Source organism: Onychostruthus taczanowskii, unplaced genomic scaffold (assembly GCF_017590055.1).
Source record: "Onychostruthus taczanowskii isolate IOZ18803 unplaced genomic scaffold, ASM1759005v1 scaffold34, whole genome shotgun sequence".
In the NCBI taxonomy this organism is placed as follows: domain Eukaryota; kingdom Metazoa; phylum Chordata; class Aves; order Passeriformes; family Passeridae; genus Onychostruthus; species Onychostruthus taczanowskii.
In genome coordinates this window covers 2566033-2586110 of record NW_024500794.1, presented here as the reverse complement: position 1 = coordinate 2586110, position 20078 = coordinate 2566033, and the positions used below count along the sequence as shown (strand labels likewise).

General features: G+C 42.5%; 1 protein-coding gene across 1 annotated transcript in view; it reads left to right on the top strand.

The window, feature by feature from the left end:
* CFAP91 (cilia and flagella associated protein 91) overlaps window positions 1–19129 on the top strand; it is a 30937-nt gene extending 11808 nt beyond the window's left edge. The window contains exons 11-18 of the mRNA XM_041410936.1: window positions 5254–5370; window positions 8398–8469; window positions 9785–9931; window positions 12426–12647; window positions 13893–14041; window positions 15237–15328; window positions 18533–18803; window positions 18883–19129. Coding sequence (XP_041266870.1) covers window positions 5254–5370; window positions 8398–8469; window positions 9785–9931; window positions 12426–12647; window positions 13893–14041; window positions 15237–15328; window positions 18533–18786 — 1053 coding nt within the window. The 3' untranslated portion in view covers window positions 18787–18803; window positions 18883–19129. The remainder of the gene's footprint in view (window positions 1–5253; window positions 5371–8397; window positions 8470–9784; window positions 9932–12425; window positions 12648–13892; window positions 14042–15236; window positions 15329–18532; window positions 18804–18882) is intronic.
* Window positions 19130–20078: the final 949 nt, after the last annotated feature.

Below are 20078 nucleotides of genomic sequence, written 5' to 3'. Positions count from 1 at the left end.
CAAAGGGAGATGGAATGCAGAACAAATGCAGACAATTCTGCACATTTTCTTTCTTAAATCAGTGTAGATCCCTTGGTCGGCATTGTTTTATAGCAACTGAGAGGCTAACATAAATAATACTCATTTCCCCACCACAAAAATGCCAAATGTATATTCTTTTAAAATCACAAACCATTTTCTTTGCAGGGAAAAATTATTAAAAAATCCATTATGCAAAATTTAACTGCTGCTTTAGATATACAGAAAAAGACACCAGACTGGTTGGTCCAGACAAGCAGAAAGTACTGACACTGTGAAACACCCAGACTGCCTCCACTGTTACATTTAAACAAGCTCTCTGTTCAGAGAATGAAGAAATGACTGCTCCAATTAGCTCTTGAGCTCTAGGCTGCTGTTCCTGGTCACTTATTCCATCAGAAGCTTTACTGTAGCCACAGAAAAGAAGTGTGAGCAGCCAAATGCTGGCTGCTCACACAATAATGTCTCTTCAAAGAAAAACTGGTGGACAAAGGGAGATGGAATGCAGAACAAATGCAGACAATTCTGCACATTTTCTTTCTTAAATCAGTGTAGATCCCTTGGTCGGCATTGTTTTATAGCAACTGAGAGGCTAACATAAATAATACTCATTTCCCCACCACAAAAATGCCAAATGTATATTCTTTTAAAATCACAAACCATTTTCTTTGCAGGGAAAAATTATTAAAAAATCCATTATGCAAAATTTAACTGCTGCTTTAGATATACAGAAAAAGACACCAGACTGGTTGGTCCAGACAAGCAGAAAGTACTGACACTGTGAAACACCCAGACTGCCTCCACTGTTACATTTAAACAAGCTCTCTGTTCAGAGAATGAAGAAATGACTGCTCCAATTAGCTCTTGAGCTCTAGGCTGCTGTTCCTGGTCACTTATTCCATCAGAATTTCAGCTGCTTCTGAAGTTCAGTGGCTGTAGCATGTTCTGGCTTAGCAGAGCCTTGCTGACAAGTCCAGCTCAAATGCTGCTGGAGCTGTCAAAAACAGAGCAGTAAAGCATGCAGAGTACTTGCATTAATAGAATTTAGGACAATCCTCCCTGAGAGGAGCTCTCTGACCACTTGGAATAAGCAGTCCCAATTGTGCCAACAAACCTCCCATCACACACAGTAGAAAAGAAGTTTAAAGCAGGTAATTAGGGATCATCTTACAAGGGCACTGTGTTGCTTTGCCTTATTTCTATAGCTGAGTAGCCAGATCAGTTTTCTATTCTAAAGCTTTATTTTAATGCTCTCCTAGCACACTTAATCCATAAATTCTCTCCCATAATCCTAGAAATAAAGTGAAATCCTAGAAAATTCAGAGAGTACATGGAGATCTAGCTCTACAATGATTTCTTAAAATTTTTCCTGGATTATCTAGAAGCAAATGACAAATATAGGAGAAATGCTAGATACTGGCCTCAGAAGTAATTAGTTTTAATAAAGCAAGTTGCCAAGGCTTGCTTCTCTGGCCAAACACAAGGAAATATGGATGAGTTCTCCTCATTATATTCCTTTTTGTTTGCCATATTGAGGGTATTCCTAAGCTTAAAGCTTTTTAGAAGGGATAAGCAATAATCCAAGTAACTACAAAAAGGATCTGTGTCCTCCTAGGAATGAGAGCTGCTTCTTTCAGACACTAAACTAAGACAAAAAGAAGTGATTTTAGAAGCAAACTTTTTCAGGACCCTCCTGAAACCTTTTGCAGAAGTATTATGTACACTCAGTAATCTTTGAATAATTGTCTAAAATAAGAAAACATGACAGAAACAGGAGTGAAAAAAGAAAATTCACAGTAAAAACAAAAATCTTTATCTTAAGCCAGGTCAGTAAAAGGACAGAGAAAGATAGTTCCTAGCCAGCACAGCTAACAGTGCTTTAAGGAGTGCAAGTGAGCCATTATATAGGCAGCCTAGTATGAAAATCCAAGGCATTAAGGATGTAACATCCCAATACAGATAACTACTGCAGGGAGTAACTGCAGCTAGGTAAGTGAATACACCAAGGAGTGCAGGAGGTGGTAGAACACATCCCAGTGCGGAACAATACGTGACTTCAGGCAGACCCTCTATGCTCTGGTGACTCAAGAGGGATGAAGCATCAGGTGATTTAAAGTATTGTATCAAGATGAGGTCAGAACCAGAAACTTCTCACCTCAGCATTAAGTGCAATTCTCACCATGTCTGTTTTCCTTCATCCAGTTGCTGGAAAGAGGTAGAGAAGTAGAGGAGCCAAGAATGTCTCTGGAGAAAATCTCTGCCAACTTCAAAGCATAGGAAAGGCTGTTTAAGCAGTTATTTCTTCAAGAACAGATCTCCACACAGTGTTGGTTGGCTCATGCTCAGACAGGCTCTGGGAGCTTTTATGTCAGTCTTGATCAGCCAAGATGCAGCAGCCACGCTGCGTTGCTAAGCAAGTTGGCAGCCTGTCCTCAGTGATCCTACCTGAGGTGGAGGTTGGCCTCTTCTCCCAGGCAGCCAGTGACAGGACAAGAGGGCACAGTCTTAAATTGCACCAGGGGAGGTTTAGATTGGAATTAGGAGGAATTTCTTCACAGATTAGACATTGGAATGGGCTGCTTAGGGAGTGGTGGAGTCACGGTCCTTGGAAGTGGTTAAAGAAAGACTCTGGACATGAAAAGAAAGAGAGACTCAGTGCCATGGTCTGCCTGCCATGGTAGTGTTCAGTTATAGGTTCGACTCAGTGATCTGAGAGATCTTTTCCAACTTTATTGATTCTGTGATTCTGTAATCCCACAATTATCATTTGTGAGCAAAAAGGAAGAAGGAGAACCACGACTGCATACTTTGTGCTGTACACAAAAAATACCTAGAATCTTGTGGAATGGAGAGGATCACAGAGAAGATAAGGGAGGAATCTAAAGAATGGATTGAATGCTTTCTTAGAATGGAGAGTTGCTTCTTAAGCCCTTATCCTGTCAAGAGTCCTGCTTCTTTCAGAAGCTGGCTGAGAAGCCAGGGTGTATGGTGAAAAGCATGAGTGCCATTTGCTGTTCACTGCATTTACCAGGAGAATGGAAAAGAGATGACTTTTGTTCTTTCACTGTGCAATCCAGTCAGATCCTACCTTGACTCTGAACCTGCTACCTGAATGAAAGAATGTAGTCTGTATCAGGAAAATTGGAGTATGATATGTAGACAGTAACATTTGGTATATGTTGCTCAGAAATTTAGCACTTTTATCTTTTAAAATCAAGTATTTTTGTAGTTCATTCTTGAGTCCTGGTATTTCTGTTTCCAAAAATGAGAACTTGTTAAGCTGGGCAGAACCAGTTTAGGCAAAATCCCTATATTTTCTTTTTCTTTTCTTACGTTAAAATCTTAAAATAATTTAAAGCATCAAATTAGAGAAGGCAAATGGTAAGCTTTTTTTTTCACTTAGTAAAGATAGTCAAGCAGGCACTAGATAGTGCTGACATGAAAACGTAAAGCCACTTCTAAGAACTGCAGCATATCTCAAATCTACATTAATAAGGATTCCCTCCTGTCCAAATTAATAATGGATTTTTCTGTCTTTAAAAGTTGTTAGTCTGATTGTATTTTGTTATTCTGGTTAGCAGGAAACATTTTTTGGAGGCCACAGTTTTATTAGGAAAATTCTTATGAATGCGAGATTGTACTAATAAACATAGTAGCCATTGTTTTCAAGAGAGTCAGAACTTCAGCAGCTTTTTCTTTCTGCTTCCCTTGCCCTGCCATGCAAATCTCCTTATAAATCTCTGTTATAATCTTCATGCTAGAGAGCTCTAAGGTCTTCACATACAAAACACAGTTCAGAAAATCTCTCAACTTTTTTGAGCTATAACCATTTCACATGGCTGAAAAGCAGTTTATAGGCTCTGATTCTTCCATTATTAACACGGACCATTTAAGAAGCTTTCAGTAGGAAAGTATTTTATCCCCTCCACCTAGAAACCTCTCTCCTTTTCTGGAGCAATTCATTGTCCTAACCTGAAAGACCAGATCCTACATGCAAGAAGGGTTTTTGTACAATGACTACTGGAGTTTCAAAACGTCATTAATTTCACAGTTAAATTCTGTGCAAATGCCATCACTTTCCTGTTACTGGAGAGCTAAATTCAGCATTTACCTTTTATCTAAAGTTTTTCTTTTGATTTCCCTCCCTGGTGAAATACTGTATTTGAACATTTGAAAGAGAGAGAGTGAAAAAAGGAAAATGCACACTCCATTGCTCAGAAATATGATCTTTTAATAATAAAGACTAAACTCCAACCCGTACAGTAGTAGGATTATAGTTTTGAAGGAGCTTTAAATGGATATACTCCCTTCCCTTTCTGTGCAAGACAAAGTGTCATGTCCTGCAGCAGGCAAGCATTGTCATGCTTATCTGCATATCTAGTTCTAAGGGGCTGGTAGTGGGAAATTGGCAGGACTTGGGCTTTTTAAACAGTTTGAAAATGTCTTGAAAGAACTGAGGATGTGGTGGCACTTCCACTCTAGTCTGCTGATAACGTGTGGCATCTGCCACCATCAGCTGCAAGCAAGATAAACTCACTCCTAATGGGCTTTTGCATTTTCTTGGTAGAAGGAAGTTTTTGGACAAGGCGGTTTCTCTTTTGCCCCCAGTCCACCTGTACTGTTGCTGTGTATGCCACGGGGCTGCTGGGCAGTTGTAGATGAGCAGAGCAGAGTTCTAAAACATATTTTCTAGGAAGGTGTCATTTGGTTCAATCTTGTGCAGTGGTAGCTTATCATACAAAGACATTCCACTGTCACAGAACAGTGACAATACCCTCTTCAAATGAGCCCTTCATAAAACACCTCCCGACTGCACAACATTTCTAAGCCACAGTGGCAAGCATTCCCTATCGCTAAAGGCAAAGAGTTACAGCCTTCCTAGAAATTTAATTACTTGGGAATTAGAGATGAAGTTCATACCCATTTTAGATTAATTTTAGTTGTCTCACAAGTGCTGATGACTTATTAGTAAATACAGTAAAATGACTCCTGCTTCCTTCTTACATAGGATTTTGACATTCCCATCAATGTCTTCTGACCAGCCTATAACCTCATCTACTAACCATACTCAGTTTTTCAGTTGATCTGCAGTAAGAAATAGAAGCCACAAGCCTGCAAAGCTTTCAGCTCCCTGTAGTCGATGTAGTCAGCAACAGTCAGCATCTACAGCACTGGCCTTGTTATATTGTTCTATCTACCCATGCATGTTCTTATTAAATTGGATGTCTTTTGCAGGCACTACTGGAGAAGAAGAATAAAGCCAAGGAGCCAAAGAAGCCTCCTCCTGTCTGTGAAAAAGTAGAAAGCCCTGTTCCTAAGCCACCCACTCTAATCCTGGAAAAACCATCAATTGTAAGTGAGCTGGTTTTAGCACTTTTTTTTCCCTGTTGATCTCTGATTGTTTCCTACACAGTTGTTAAAGGAATGCCCAGGGAATGAAAGAAGGGAGCTTTATCCTTTTTGCCTGCATCCATGTTAAAAATATTCATCATTATTTCTTAAGACTCTCCTAGTCTCTATTCTATAAGGATACTAGCACCCAAAGATTTGAAAATAATTTGCAGTATCTGTTGTCCCAATCTTGAAGTAAACTTTGTTTTATAAAGACCAAAATTACTAGATGTGTTATTCCTTTGTTCTTGGGGGACAAAAAGGCATCATCATAATCTTCATCATTGTTATTATTATCATTGTTATTATCACTGTTATTCAGTAGCTTCCAACCTTCTGATCTGACAACACTATCATAATCCAGTGAGGCAATTAAGTTTAGACTTACTGAAGTCAGAGAGACATTGGCTGCTTAGCACTGAGCGTGCACTTCATTAATTTTCTGGAGTGAAGCTCTTGTCATCATGCGGGATGCAGTGTTTGATGAACATGCACTGGTTCACAGATAATGATTCTCCTGCAGAGATTGAAACAGCAGTAATGATGTGTCATGGGGGCTGTGATATGCTGTAGGAAAAAATTACTTTTTAGGGGAGCTGCAACTTCCTTTCCTTTCTTAAAGTAACATACTTAAGAGCTGTTCGTCCCACTGGACTGTTTTGTCTTCTTACTAATATCAGTTTCATTATGTACTAAGAATCAGACAGAATTACCATTTAAACTTGTGAATTTAAGAGTAACACAACCATGACAGTGAAGATAGAAAGTCTTATTAAATCATCCATGCTGCTGTGTTCCTTTGTGCAGTATGATATTCTATGTTTTATGCAGTCTATTTTAAGATGACTGGAACAAGAATTTTTTATCTCCTTGGGGAGAGCTTTCCACAGCTTTACCAGCTTCTAAGCATTAGATACTGTATTGCAGTGGTGGGTTTACACTGTTTAGGCTTACCAGTTTGGCAGGTTTTTAAGTACTTTGAGGTAACATGTAAAGAAATCAGAAAAAATTTTCTACCACTTGTAGTCATTCTTGAGTGTGTTCACAGATTATAGTTGGGTGTTTTTTAAAAAGTTCCAATACAGTAGAATTCCATCTTCATGAATTTTATCAACATTTGGTTTATTTTCAAGAATTTTTATGTGTGAACACTTAAAAGATGGAGCTCTCCAGTGAAGCTCCATCTGTAAAATCAGGCCACTTGAGCCACTGAAGAGCAGCACTAACATCTCCTGCCTTGCCAAATCTAAGTAAGGTTTCTCCTATCAGGTGGCTGTGAGGAGCAGTGAAAACAAGGCTCTTCTCTATTGTTAATGCTTCTCTTCCTGCCACACACCCACATGAGTACCAGCTGCTAAATGCTTCTCACTGGAACTGAGGGTCTTGCAAAGAAACTGTGCCAGAAGAAAGTGGAGAGAATGGAGGCACTACTGCAAGCATCCTCAGCTTCTCTCTCCTGGTTATTCCTAAAGGACTTAATAGCCACAGCAAGCTCACAGAGCACCTCTGAATTCCTTCATTACTTTATAACTTTCTTCCAGCCTCCTCTAGTTTGCAGCCATCTCCTAGATTCTTCTATACCCTTAATTTTTCTTTTTTTCCTGTAGGGCATGATAGGCTTTTCATCTCCCCTCATTCTTTCCTGCTGGTCTGTAGCAGGCAGATGGACAAGCTGATGATTACGCTTGCTAAGGCATCATTTGCAGCATAAAAAACCAGAAGTACAGAAAAATGCTCCTCATAATAATTCAAACCTAATCTTAGTTAATATCACACCAAGCAGTTTGGCTTACCAGTATGTGTGCCATCACCATCTCCAAAACTGTCCTGAAGGGATTTCACACTGTAGCCAGGTGATGTGGTAGAGTTCAGCTCTCTAGACTGGAAATTCATTTCTTCTTTCCAGAGAAGAAGAACATACCAAATCACAAGTCCTCTTGCTAGTTCTGCTTTGCTCCTCCTGGGTGGTGGTGTGGAAAGGCAGGAATGCTTCCTTTTGCATTTGGAAAACTCAATCTTCAACACCTAAGAAAAAACAGATAACTAAGATTCAAGCCCACACAACTTCTCTCATCCCACACTCTTCCCTGCTTTTCCAGCACTTCTTAAATACCACATGTCAATGCAGACCTCATAGGTTCTTTATTAAAAAAAACGTGCTTCCAATTTTAAGATTTCTTTTTATCTTTCTCAGGCGCCCAATGAACTTTTTTCTTTTCCTACTGTCAACTCCAAACTAGAAAACCCCTCACCTAGAAAAAATGCTGCCATCTGTGCTTTGTCTACTTCCTCTATTTAAAATAAGCCCTTTTTTTACCTTGTGTGGTCATGTTCCCTTTCCTACTATGCTCCATCATTCTTCCAAGTTGGTATCAATCACACAAGGCTAGGCCAGTATAGTTCTCAAAGAGACAAATCACAATGGACTGAGGTTGATTTTACTTCTAAACTATCACTTTATGAGTCTTAAATTTACTGAGTTACTCTGATAAAGATCACTGCTGGAATAAATATCAAAAGAAAAATTGTAAATGTTCCCTTTTAATTTAAAACCCTTTTTTTATGGTTAACAACTCTCTTGGACATATTCTGTCCTCTTAGTGTCTCGACTTGTTAAATTAATGTAGCTGATGCTTTTTTTTGCAAACTTAGATTCAGTCAAGCTACAAATAGTACTTAAAATGCATACAGTAATTTTCTCCATCAACATCCCCTTATCATTAGGTTCTCATCTCTAAAGACCCTCTAAAATTTCAAATAGAATCGAATTATACAACCTTTCTTCCCCATCCCTTGTAAAACATGAAAGTACATGTTATTCTGACTCACCTTCCTTTCCCTGGAAAATAGAAGAATGGTGTTCAGAAACAACCAAGAAAAGACAGGATATGAGTTAGACTGTTTAACATTTAGACAGATAATCTACAGAAATCCCAGTCTCCGAAGAAATAGTTGATGATTGTGTTGATATTTGTTATGTTTTGGCAGGAGGAAGAGGAAATAGACCTAGCAGTGATTTGTTTGCAGAAGCTGCTCCGAGGCAGGGCTCTTCAGAACATGGTATTCTGTCTCTTTGTTTATGTCAGTCTTCAGAGTGGTGGTGGGAATGACTGATTGCAAAGGGTGTTTGCAATCCTTCTTCCTGCACTAATCAGGGGTAGTGAGGCTCTTTGCAGTGGAATTACTCAAATGGCAAATTCTAGACTAGATCTGGACCGTGAGTACATTCTGCTATGATTATGGCAAGGTCCCAGGCACAAGAAACCTCCCACATCCCAGGAGGGCAGCTTGCTTTTCATACCATCTTTCTGGTTTCCACTGGTGGTGGGCTGGACCCCAGATGAGGAGCAGCTGAAGCCTACCACCATGATGTGCAGGACCCATCATTCTGCTTTCAGGGGAACAGAATGGGGTCTAACTACAAAGTAATTTAGTAGCCACCATGCCTCGTGGGCGTGATATTAATCAAGTCTGTCACTTGTGATCAAACCAGTCTTGAAGGTTTGGTTTTGTGCCCCAGAAAGTACAACTGATACTCTCTCTTGCAGTAGCTATTTAATGTTTTGAAGTGTTCCCATGCAGGACCCTGAGCTTTAGCAAACCATATTTTGCTATTTGCATATTGTGGAAGTGGCTTGAGGTGGAGTATAGAGTTCCAAAATGTTCTCCAGTTGTGTGATGATCTGTGAGAAGGATGGTTGAGGCCACTGAAGGATTGTTGACTTTTAGAGCATGAAATGTCCCACCATTTTAGGAATCTTCTTCCAGCTACTGCTGGATCAGAAATACATTACTGACTTGGAGAATGACACGAGCTGGGTTGAGTGATCTTTTTTTGCTCTTGGAAGTCCTGTTGGAAGAGAGTGGGATTGAAAGTAAAACAGTGTCAGGGAGGGCTGGGCCACATAACCCCATAACAGGGATGCCAGCAGTTTCAGCAACCTCCCCACCAGTTTATGGCTTTGGGCTGTTGCTGGGCTCCCTCAAAATGAAGGTCAGAGGACACGAGATGTTGAAACACTGTGAAGCTTTGACATTGAGGCTGATATAAGAGAGTGTGCAGAAGACCATTACCCTTTTGACATAGGTGGTGGTGTTCCCCATTCAAGTGGTTTGAGTTTGGGTAAAGCCAAACAGAATAATAATAATAATAATAATAATAATAATTATTTAAAATATACAATTAAAAAAGAGTAGCAGATCTACCTGACAGCTATAGGGTTTGCCTAAATGCAAGCCTAAATTTTTTAAAGAGAACTAAGTCTTGTCACAGCTGACCTTGCAACTTGGAGAAGAAGGGTATGTTTTGCTGGCAAAAATGTGTTGCTCTATATTCTCCATTTAATACGCTCAGTTGTTCACCTTTATTTTAAAGATATTTGAAGGGAAGGAGAGGCACCTGGATCTGATCCAAGAGCTGCGCACCACTCACGCGCTGCAGGAGGACGGACAGCTGCTCTTGAAGGCACAGAAGCAAATGACACTGTCTTTACAGCGACAGCGTGACTCACAAATGAAGCAGGTTTGCTTGCATAGATGGGAAGGTTCACAGCTCTATCCTGACCAGACACGCTGTGCTTGCAGTACCACTTTCACATTTAATTTTTTATGTTTTCTATTACCCACAGCGTAGAAGGCACCCCAATAGCAATAAAGCTCTCCTAGCACTGGCCATGTACTGAATGCCTGAGGGGCTAAAATTGCTCTCTCACTGCTCTGGAGGCTCTGGGGAATCTCAGAAACAGACTGAGGCACCCTGACCACAGCTGCTATGCAGCCTGTGTTTGCTTTGTTTGCAGACAGAGCACTTATTTATATTTACAGGGCTTTGAACAAACTGCAGTGCCAGATGACCCTCAGTTTTCCCACATTTCAATCCATTTAACTGGTACTGTGACCTGGTATCACAATACACGCTTGTCACTCACATCTGTTGGATGTTTTCCTGAGTGTTTGTTACTGCTCTGTCATTTTCCTGTCCCTTTTCTAGCTTGGCACCCTCTCAGGCTCCTCCTCACACATAAAACCTCACAAAGGCAGCCAAAGCCGACTTATTTTGTAAATCCTGCTGGGCTCAAGATTTCTAGAACCTTAGCAATGGTGACACATTGAAGTACCTGCCACTGTATGCCGAGCAAAGAAATTTTGGGCTCCATTCTCTGCCAAGGATCTAGTGAGAGCCAGGGATGCAAATTCCCATCCTGTTTCCTTAAAGTGCCCCAGCCTTCCAGAGGAAAGTGAGTGAAATGGCAGATGCTGGTCAGGAGTGGATCATAAAGAAGTTTTGTCCAGAGTTCACTACATTTCAGAGAATGTAGTATCTATCACATTCCTGCAAGTTTTCTTGTAATTTTTACTACTCTGCTGTTTTTTTCAATGACCAGCTGTGAGGCAATTGGGCAGCTTCCATATTGCAATAACAGCATCCACTGGCAAGTTGACCTGGTAGAGGTAAAGCCACACCACTGTTTCCTGCTGATTGGGCAGCAACAAAATTTCCCCTTAAATCTCAGTAAAAATTGAATCAGGTGACTGTGCTTTATCATTTACCATTTAGCATTTCCAGATACTCCCTCATGCACAGGAAGCCCAGGTGTGGAATGCAGGAACACAGAATATTTCTGCTGAGGAATTTAGAGAAAAATAAAAGCCTTTGGCATTATAAATTTGCAGTGCTCCATTTCTTCAGGAAGCCCAGGTGAGAGTGAAGGAGAAAGCAGTTCAAGCACCATAATGACATTCATAGAGGAGAGAGAGCAAATGTTAAAGATACTGACCTCTGATCTCAGAATTTCCTTTGTGGAGAGCCACTATCCCCCTCTGCTGGTATCTGTCTCCTCTCACTTTTTTTTTAACTGTCTCTGAAAGTTCACAGTCCAGGGCTCAGGTTTTCAAACATGTTGAACTTCAAAACTCTCTGGAATGCATGTGCAGGAGTTTTCTATGTGTGTGGCTGTTTCAGAAAGTCGCGGATGACTCTCAGTTCTATAGGGTTTGGTGGTCACAGGTTTTTTCAGGTTTTGGACCGTTTTAGTGTAAAATAAATGCTTCCTGCCTAAAGAGGACGGAAACTCCATATAAAACAGTCAAAGATGAGGACCTGAAAATTTTGGACTCATATATAACAAAAGTCTAACACAAGAGTATTGCTGAGTTGTTTTCCTCCATTTCACGCTAGTTTTATATACAGCACCTGAAGCAATGAAGAGGAGGGAGCACTTTAGTTCCATGTTATCCCTCCCAGTGGGGTGGTGCAGTTACTGCATCTCCATCTTCCATCTGAAACACCTGTGGGCTAAGTGCTGTCACTTCTAGATGTGTGCAACATTGACAATCGCACTTCCTTTGAAACACTGCCTGGGCAAATGGCACAGCTGTATAAGAAAGCTGATTTATTATTACTTGTCTGGGATATTTCAGCTCCACTTCAACTTTTATGTTTAGGTCTATTCTGTAATTGCCTGTTTATTTCAACAGAACACAGCATCCCAGCCAGTTCCAGACATTCCCTCCTGCCACGGCCTGTGGCTTCAGAGTCCGTTCTGGAGATAATGAACTCCCCATAGATCTTGTCTCTTTCTGTAGTGCAATCACACATACCCAGCCCATAGAACAGGATGTGCCTGGAACAAGGAGTGAATGGCACAGTAATGCTGAACACCTGGAATCTTGTCTCAACTCTGTCACAGACTTTCTGATTTTCCATTACCCAGAATTTTGAGGTCTCATTTGCACTTCTGCAAACTTCATATAATTACTGTCAATTTGAATTTGTCAGCAGTTAGTAACTTGTACAATTTTAGGTTCAGTGCCTGAAGCTGCAGGTACTCATGGTTGCACTGTGCAGAAACCAGTCAGGGCATGTAACACATGAAGAGTGCCAAACTCCTGGGACTGTCCCGTGGCTGGTCTGAGTGGATGCTGCAGAGCAGTCTCACATGCCTGTGGTAGTCCTGGGACTTCGTACAACATTCCTGGGGTTTGTAACACAATTCTTTGCATTTTTCTTTTGAAAGCTGTCAGCACTGGAAAGAGACTTGGCCACGGTAGAAGGAAGGGCACTGGCGAACATGCTTGATTTTCTGTCCAAAGAGCTGGTGAGGCTGCAAGAAGAGCAGAAGATCCATGCTTTGCTCATGCTGGCTGAGAGGCAGAGGCGGATGCGGGAGGCAGAGGAGAGCGGACGGCGGCAGCTGGAGGAGAGCCGGCGGCAGGAGGAAGATGAGCTTTTCAGACAGGCAAGAGAGGGAGACTGCTGGGACTGTAGGCAGTTTGTAGGAACTGCCTTCTTGTGGGAAGGTCCAGATGGATGGGAGCTGCTTCAGCGCTGACTTTGGTGATGGCTAGTTCTCAAATTGAGTGGGAAAGCTTCGTGAAGACAGGGTGATTCCTGCCTGAGAGAGTCATGTCCATTAAACGAAGGTTGATCTGAATACCCCTACACACAGTCCTGTTAGGCCTGTCATGAATGGGTGGAGGTTTCTCAATTTCTCCAGTAAACACCTATGGAGAACAGATGTACCTAGATCATCTCTAGGAATAATGTTTTGTCAGCACTTGTTCTGCCCAGCAGAACTGGTATGTGCTTTTCTAGGAAGGATGCTTTTAAGCAAGGGTTAGGAAAGATTTTGCCCCTCCCCCCCGGCCCAAGTGGACTGCAAATAACAAGAAGTACAACACTTACTTTGAAGTAACAATAATAGATAAAATAACCTTGAAATCAAGGAAAAAAAACCCCTGAATTACCATATTCCATAACTATTCTATAGTCCCATTCCTATTTCCTGGCTCTTGACTGCATGAAGCATATTTCTCCCTGTTGAAAGACATGAGTGGGAGTCTAATTGACTAAACCAATAATTTTCAAACCTTGTGGGAGGTGGTTAATACCAAAAGGGTCTGGCATCATGTTTATTTTTTTTAAATTTTAGCTTCTTATCTTTTATGTATTTCTGAGTGGTAAGCAGGTAAGGCCAAGGTGCCATCAAGCTTATGCCCTGCAGATTAGCAGATGAACAACACCCATTTCTAGAATCTAGGCTCTACAACTATTATAAAGAAACCAATAACTTTATCTTGGTTTTTGACTGGCTTGATGGAACTTTCTCCTTTAGGGTTTGGTCGAATGAAAGCTGATTTATTTACTGAAGTCAATATCCATGATTATTACTTGGCAATTGTTGCTCAGGAGACCATGAGAACTGAGGGAGCAACTGCCATTGCATTCACAGGACTAACCTGCTGCACCAGAATTGGATCTGTGAATTGGTTTTCTTTCACCTGCACTTGTTCAATCAGTTCTCAGAAAGAATTACTAGAAAATAAATTTTTCCAGAAAGCATCTCTGAAAACAAATCTCAGGTTGGCCTGCCTGAAACAAAGAGTCTTGTGAAAATCTGTTGCTCATGCTTCTCTGGAAATCTTCCACTATGTTCCTGGCACAGCAATAGGCAGAGGAACAATATCTTGGTGTTTTGTTCTAGGTGGTGGATGTTCAGGACAGAACTATTGACACCTACTTGGAAGATGTTATCCTGAGCAGCATGGAGAGGGCAGCTGAAGAGCAAGCCAGGGAAGAGATTCAGAAAAGGGCTGTAGAAATCAATGACATTGCTTACGAAATGGAGAGTCGGTAGGTCATTAAACAGCACGTGAGGGGCTGTTCACAGCAGCTTAGAACCTGCCTGACCATGTGCATCTGTGGCTGTGTGCATCACCCGAGCCATGGGAAGGGCAGAGCACTGCTGCTCGTGGTCACTTCATTAGTGTGGCTGCTGTATGGGAACCACGCTGCTCCTACCTGCTACACACTTATAAATCCATCAGAGCCTTATTTCCATACAGCATGTGCCAGGTTCCCTTTGCAAATCACTTGTGTGATCTGTGAATCACCCTTTTTAGATTTCTCCACACCAGTGTGAGGCTGTGACTGAGCTTTTAAGTGAATCTGGGAACAGCCTAAAGCAAAACCCATTCATACTGATCTTTTCATTTATTTACACTACTACAGAAAATCCATTTGAAAGAGATCCTAAAAGATACAGCTATACACAGCCTTTCATTCTGGGGTGGCTGTTCTTTAAGGAGCTGCCAATTTCCATGGAGGTCACTCATATTGATGGCTGCCTGACAAGGCAGTTGGAGTAAAGTAAGTTGTTGAGAACACCACAGTCTGTGTTTGGCTGGGGTATCAGCAGTGAATACTTCTTAGGACCTGCCAAACCCCCGGTTCAGTTTCTATGCTCTTTTTTGGTATTGAGCCATAAAAATCCCAATGACACAGTGACTCTCCTATGGTAGAGCAGCTGTGTATTTTGTATCTGGATGAATACAAGCAGAACGTTGGAATCCTTGGGGGAATGAAGCGTACATAATGCATGCAGCCCCTGAGCCAACTGAGAACCCACCAAACACTGGCATGGAAAAGAGCATGGGGGCCAGCCAAGTGCAGAGTCACAAAAGGGAGGAATTTAGCAAACTCAGCAATGGACCAAAGACTAAATTGAGCAAGACACAAACCCTCAGCGATATCCGTGTGCCTAACTCAGTTTGTCATCAGAGGGAACTGAGCTTCTCAGTACCTTTGAGAATAAGGAATGTAGGGTGATCCTGCTTTCCAAGGCACTGTTGAACACACTGGCAGTGCAAAAGGGAATAGTCACACTGTCACCTATTTGTAGGATAAAGAGAGACCCAGCTGACTACTGCTGCCGTGACAATACACTCCCTTGGAAAGGGTGAGGATATTTACAAGGGAGACCTGTTTTTGCAGAGGTGGTCTGGAGAGAAAATTTAAATACTAATACCACTGTGCATCTGTCCTGCAGTCGAACTCGCCTACAGTCAGAAGAGATTGTAGCAGAGCTGGTTTATAATTTCCTGATCCCAGAAGCTGAGAAAAACTTTATGAGAGAAAGAGGTAAGGAGTCCAGTAACTTTATTTTCTTTGTGAACTGGTTCACTCTCCTTATTCTAGCTCCCTGAAAGGAATGATGCAGCCAAGAGTTGTCTCAGTTCCCTGAGATTCCTTTTTGGCACTCTGCAGGTAGAAAGTTAAGCTCTTTCATTCTTTTTTCTCCAGTTTCTCATGAGCTTTAGTCTTTTTAAATGGTGACTGAAATTCAGACCTGCTGTAAGATCTGGCATGTGCTTTTGCCAAGAAAGTTTAGATCAAATAATCCTTGAGGTACCTTCCAACCTGGCTTGCTATGATAAATTTGGTGTATCTGCAACAATAAAACTGCATGAAAAGAAGCAGCCCATTGCACATTCAGAACAAAACTGCTAAAAATCTTTAAGTAGCACAGCTGTGAATTGTGTTACTGTATGGCAATTTCTAAAACTAAACAAATTTTTAACAAGCAAATTACTTAAATATGTGTCATATATAAAAGGAAGGCTATACACTTTCCTATGCTTCCCTCTCCTCCCCTGTGGGCTGAGAGCAAGAGGTAAAGATTTTAGGTTGGCTGTAGTGGCATCATGTTTTAAGGAGACAACCTTGCAGTAGTAAAGGATGTTTCTGTTTAACAAAAATAGAATAGCATCTGTCATCTATAGAGGGGTAGACCCAGGAAAGCTGTGTATTACAATAAGTAATGTCATGAGTAAGTGGCTGCTCCTGACTGGGATGTTTCCACTGACCAGCACAGGTGGAAGATCTTTACTTCTGCAGTCACCCACAGAAAGTGAATATGACCTAAGCAAAGCAACTGCATCACAATACAGCTTGAAAGAGTCCTTGCTGCAGTGCTCTTCTCTGCCTTGAGAACAAAGGCACTTAGTTCATTGCCTCTTTTATTGCGTTGTGAATGAGAACACAAACCCTGAGTACGCAGTTTGTGGTCTCTGAATTGTGCAAACTTTCTTCTTCCTATCCTATTGCCACAACAACAGGACCTGCTCTGCAGCTGGCGTTTCTGCACAAGCTTAAATCAGCTCCCTTCACTCTAGCACTGCTTCTGCCAGCCTTCCAGAGCAGGTGATGTAATGGTAGTCAGTGAAGCCTGCAGCCCAGGCACTAACACACACAGGTTCACCTGTCTCAGAAAGGAGAGCAGAAAGAAGACCTGGACATGGCTTAGGATTCTGGACATACTGAGGACATACACCAAGGCCCCCAAAATACATACTGGGCTTAAATGCAGCAGCAGCTGATGAACAAAGCACCTCAGATGCACTCTCAAACAACAGAAGAAAAAAAAAATCTTCAGAATCTGTGATAGCTACTGTGAGTTTGCCTGGAAAGCAGAGCTAGACCAAATTAAAAATTAAAGTGGATGCTGGTGGAATAGAGCAGCAGGCAGTTTAGTAAGAGAGCTCCTTCTAATGTGATCAGGAGAAATTTGCCACAATATTCTTGTGATGGCAGAAATCAAATGTCAGGAAGAGACCTGGCTCATACTCTCTTCTGCTATTGCTGCATGGGGTGGAGGGAGCTCCATTCACTTAAGACAGCTGAATTCTCCCTGATGTACACTCTGATGAACACACCCTGCTGTAAACGTCCTGCAGAGTGATACTTTCAGGGAAACAGAATCATTAACTATTCCATGGAAATCCAAAGGAAATAGTATGAAAGAATGGCATTAGATTTCAAAAACACATTAGTGTATTGTATTGTATTTCTGTGGTGTCTTTTAAAGCTTTCCCTACAGTGAGCCAAATTATTCATTATGAAACTGTGTTTTAGCAGCCTGGCCCATGCCTGAGCATTCACCTTCCTTGAAGCTATCAGGAAGTGATCTAAGAGCACAGTTATCTGGCCTGTCAAAGGACCAAATCCATTTGTAGAGCAATGATTTGAGGGCTGCAGGTCAGTCTTTGCCTACACTTTAGCTTCCCCTTAAACACCTGTTTTGCCATTACCTAGTTTGGGATTTTTTTTCCTCCTCATTTTGTTGCATTTTGATGCATAAAAGCAGGGCTTATCCAATACTGGCTCACCCTGAAAAACCTCTGCACGTCAGTTCTGAGCCCTGTCTCAGTGGAAGTAGAAGTCACTGTGCTGATATGAAAAACCTCACTTGGAAAAGGACAGTCACTTGCCAGTTTCAGCACTCTGTCCTTTAGATGGAATTCACTGTGGATGGAGAAAGGGACTGCAGCAATTCCAGGGGAGTATTCCCAGTATAGCTGATGCAGTTGATGCAAGCAGGATTGAAGCCAAAATGCCTTGGGTAGAGAAGCCTCTCCTGGGAATGAGGGCTGGCTGATGGAGGTCAGCTTTTCAAATGCAAGTGAGATCCAGTTGCATTCATTGTTGACAAAGTGGACCTGGGAGATGGATAAACATAAACAGGGTGGGTTGGTAACGCTGAGTGACTGAGACAGGGACAGCAGAACTGTGTGCCAGCATGCAGGACACCAGTGCTTCAGATTCACAAAGTGCAGCTCAGCCTTGGAACAGGGCAAAGTCTTGGACCTGTGTAGGGAAGTGACAGGATAAGAGCCATGCCTTGTTCCTGCATCATTCCTCACACCCTCCATAAGGCACACGGTCCTTCAGTCCCTGTGAGTGAAATAAAGAGGGAAAAGGCGAACAAGGAATAGTGAAGAGCTATAAAGAGAGCTGTAGGGTGATCACTTAGGCTTGGGTAATTATTTCCAGGTGGTGGGTTGGAAATACATGCAAATGACTTTGGATGAAAGGAGACAATCCTGCAGTAGCTGAGGGGCAGGGAACTTCATGTGTCAGCTGTGGCTCCAAGTCTTACTTGGAACTCAGTAAGAGTTTCTCAGTGCAGGTCAAATCCTGGCACAGGAGATGGCAGATATCAGCTGGATTCTTCCAGAGGCTTGCTGCAATTAACAGACACTGAAGGAGAAGTTATTTTAAAGCCTGATAATATATCCTGGCCAGTTGTTCCCAAAGCTAGAAAGGAGAACGCTTTGGCTGTGCTTCCCACTGTGGGGGCCAGTCTTCGAAGGGAAATGCAAAGTTGGTTGCTGCTATTAGGTGGCAGTAGAACGCTTTCAGCCAGAGTTAGAAGGGCATGATTTTTTTCATGAGAGAGTTTTCCACAGCCGCAGGATTGCTAAAAGCTACTCCTCCCTTCTCCCCTACAGAGAACACTTTGCTGTACATTTCCAAGTAAAAGCCTTACCTCTTTTTTTTGCACAGTGAGGCAGTCCCAAAGAAAACACATCTACGCTGCTCATCGGATTATCCACGGGGGCACAGAGAGGGCTCTGGCTGATCTGGCACAGCATCAGGAGACATCTGGCACCAAGAGAGAGGAAGATTCTCCTGCTGGGACCCCCAGCACAGCTCTGAGTGAGACAGCTGCTGAACCAAGTGCAGCTGACAGCACTCACCCTGCCACAGTTGCACGTGAAGTTGGACAAGGCTTCCACAAGGATCCCACAGCGTCCTAGGACAGAAGATGAGTGAGGTGGGTTTCCCTTCCCCTCTATGATTTGAGTTTGGAGCATGGTGAGGGAAAGGGAAGTACATTATATTTACTTTTTCAGGGCACCCTGAATGGAAAACCCTCTCTCTCCCTTGGGCTGTCCCTTCTGCTGCCTGCCAGCAGTGTTGTCCTGGAATCAATCTGTGTACATTTTGGTGTGGCAGCTACCTCCACTCCCTCCCCAACTTGCTTTGGACTTCATTAGCTAATTTTTCTGTTCTGATTATTTAGAGAAGCTTGAATGAGAAAGCAGTGTTAGCATTCCTTGTTTGTTTTCCTGGCACAGACAAATAAAAATCTGCACCTGGGCTTTTGGTGGTATTTCCTTGCTTCAATAACATTAAATGAAAAAATAGTCAATAAGTGGAAAATTTTGAGTTGAGACCATCCATAGACAAGTGTGTCCCACTGATTTCTTTAGTGGTTTAAGGCCCAGGGGCTTCCTGCATTAGCACTGCTATTTATAAAGCACAGGAGCTGAACAAAAACACTCGGGTCATCTTTTTACATTATTAGTCCTTGGAGAAAGAAGAGGTGCCCCTGACCTCAGCAGGGTGGTTTCTGACAAGCAGGCAGTGTCTGGCACAAACCTAGGTGCCTAGGTGATGGCAGGGTGACACGGGCATGGTGGGGCTGATGCATTTTCCAGAAGTGTTCCTCTTCGGGCTGACTGCTTCCTGCTTTTATCACTGCAAAGAGCAATTCTGGAAAGAATCTGCTTGTTCTTGGAACAGTGTTAGTCCCTCTGGCTCTCCAGCTTCAAGGGCTACACAGAAAGGATGCTGGCTTTGCTGTGTGCTGGCTTTGCCGTGTTTGCAGGCACAGGGGTGCTCCAGCTCCAGCTCCAGATGTCGGGAAGCAGCGGTCTCCGACAGGCACAGTGCATCTCCCACAGAGCTCAAGGCTTGCTCAGCACTCCAGCACTCACGTGTCAGAATTCCCGAGGGCTGTGGCCTTAGGGCATAAAGGGACATTTACACCAAGCACCGCATTTTGGAGGGGCGGGCACAGCCACACCACCACACCCAAAATGCTCATTCATTGATGGCTCCAGCTTACACGGCCAACAGCAGTGCTGGCCCTCAGTGCTGCGGCAGTAATGGGCTGATCTCTCCCTGCTGCCATCATTTCTCCCTGTGGATCATCTTTTCCTTGTCCTGGGTCTGTAAAGCTCAGGTGTGGTTTGGCTAATCCCAGCCATAGTGCCTCTCCTACACAAACCAGCAGCTGGTCAAAAATGGTGCTCATTAACGCATT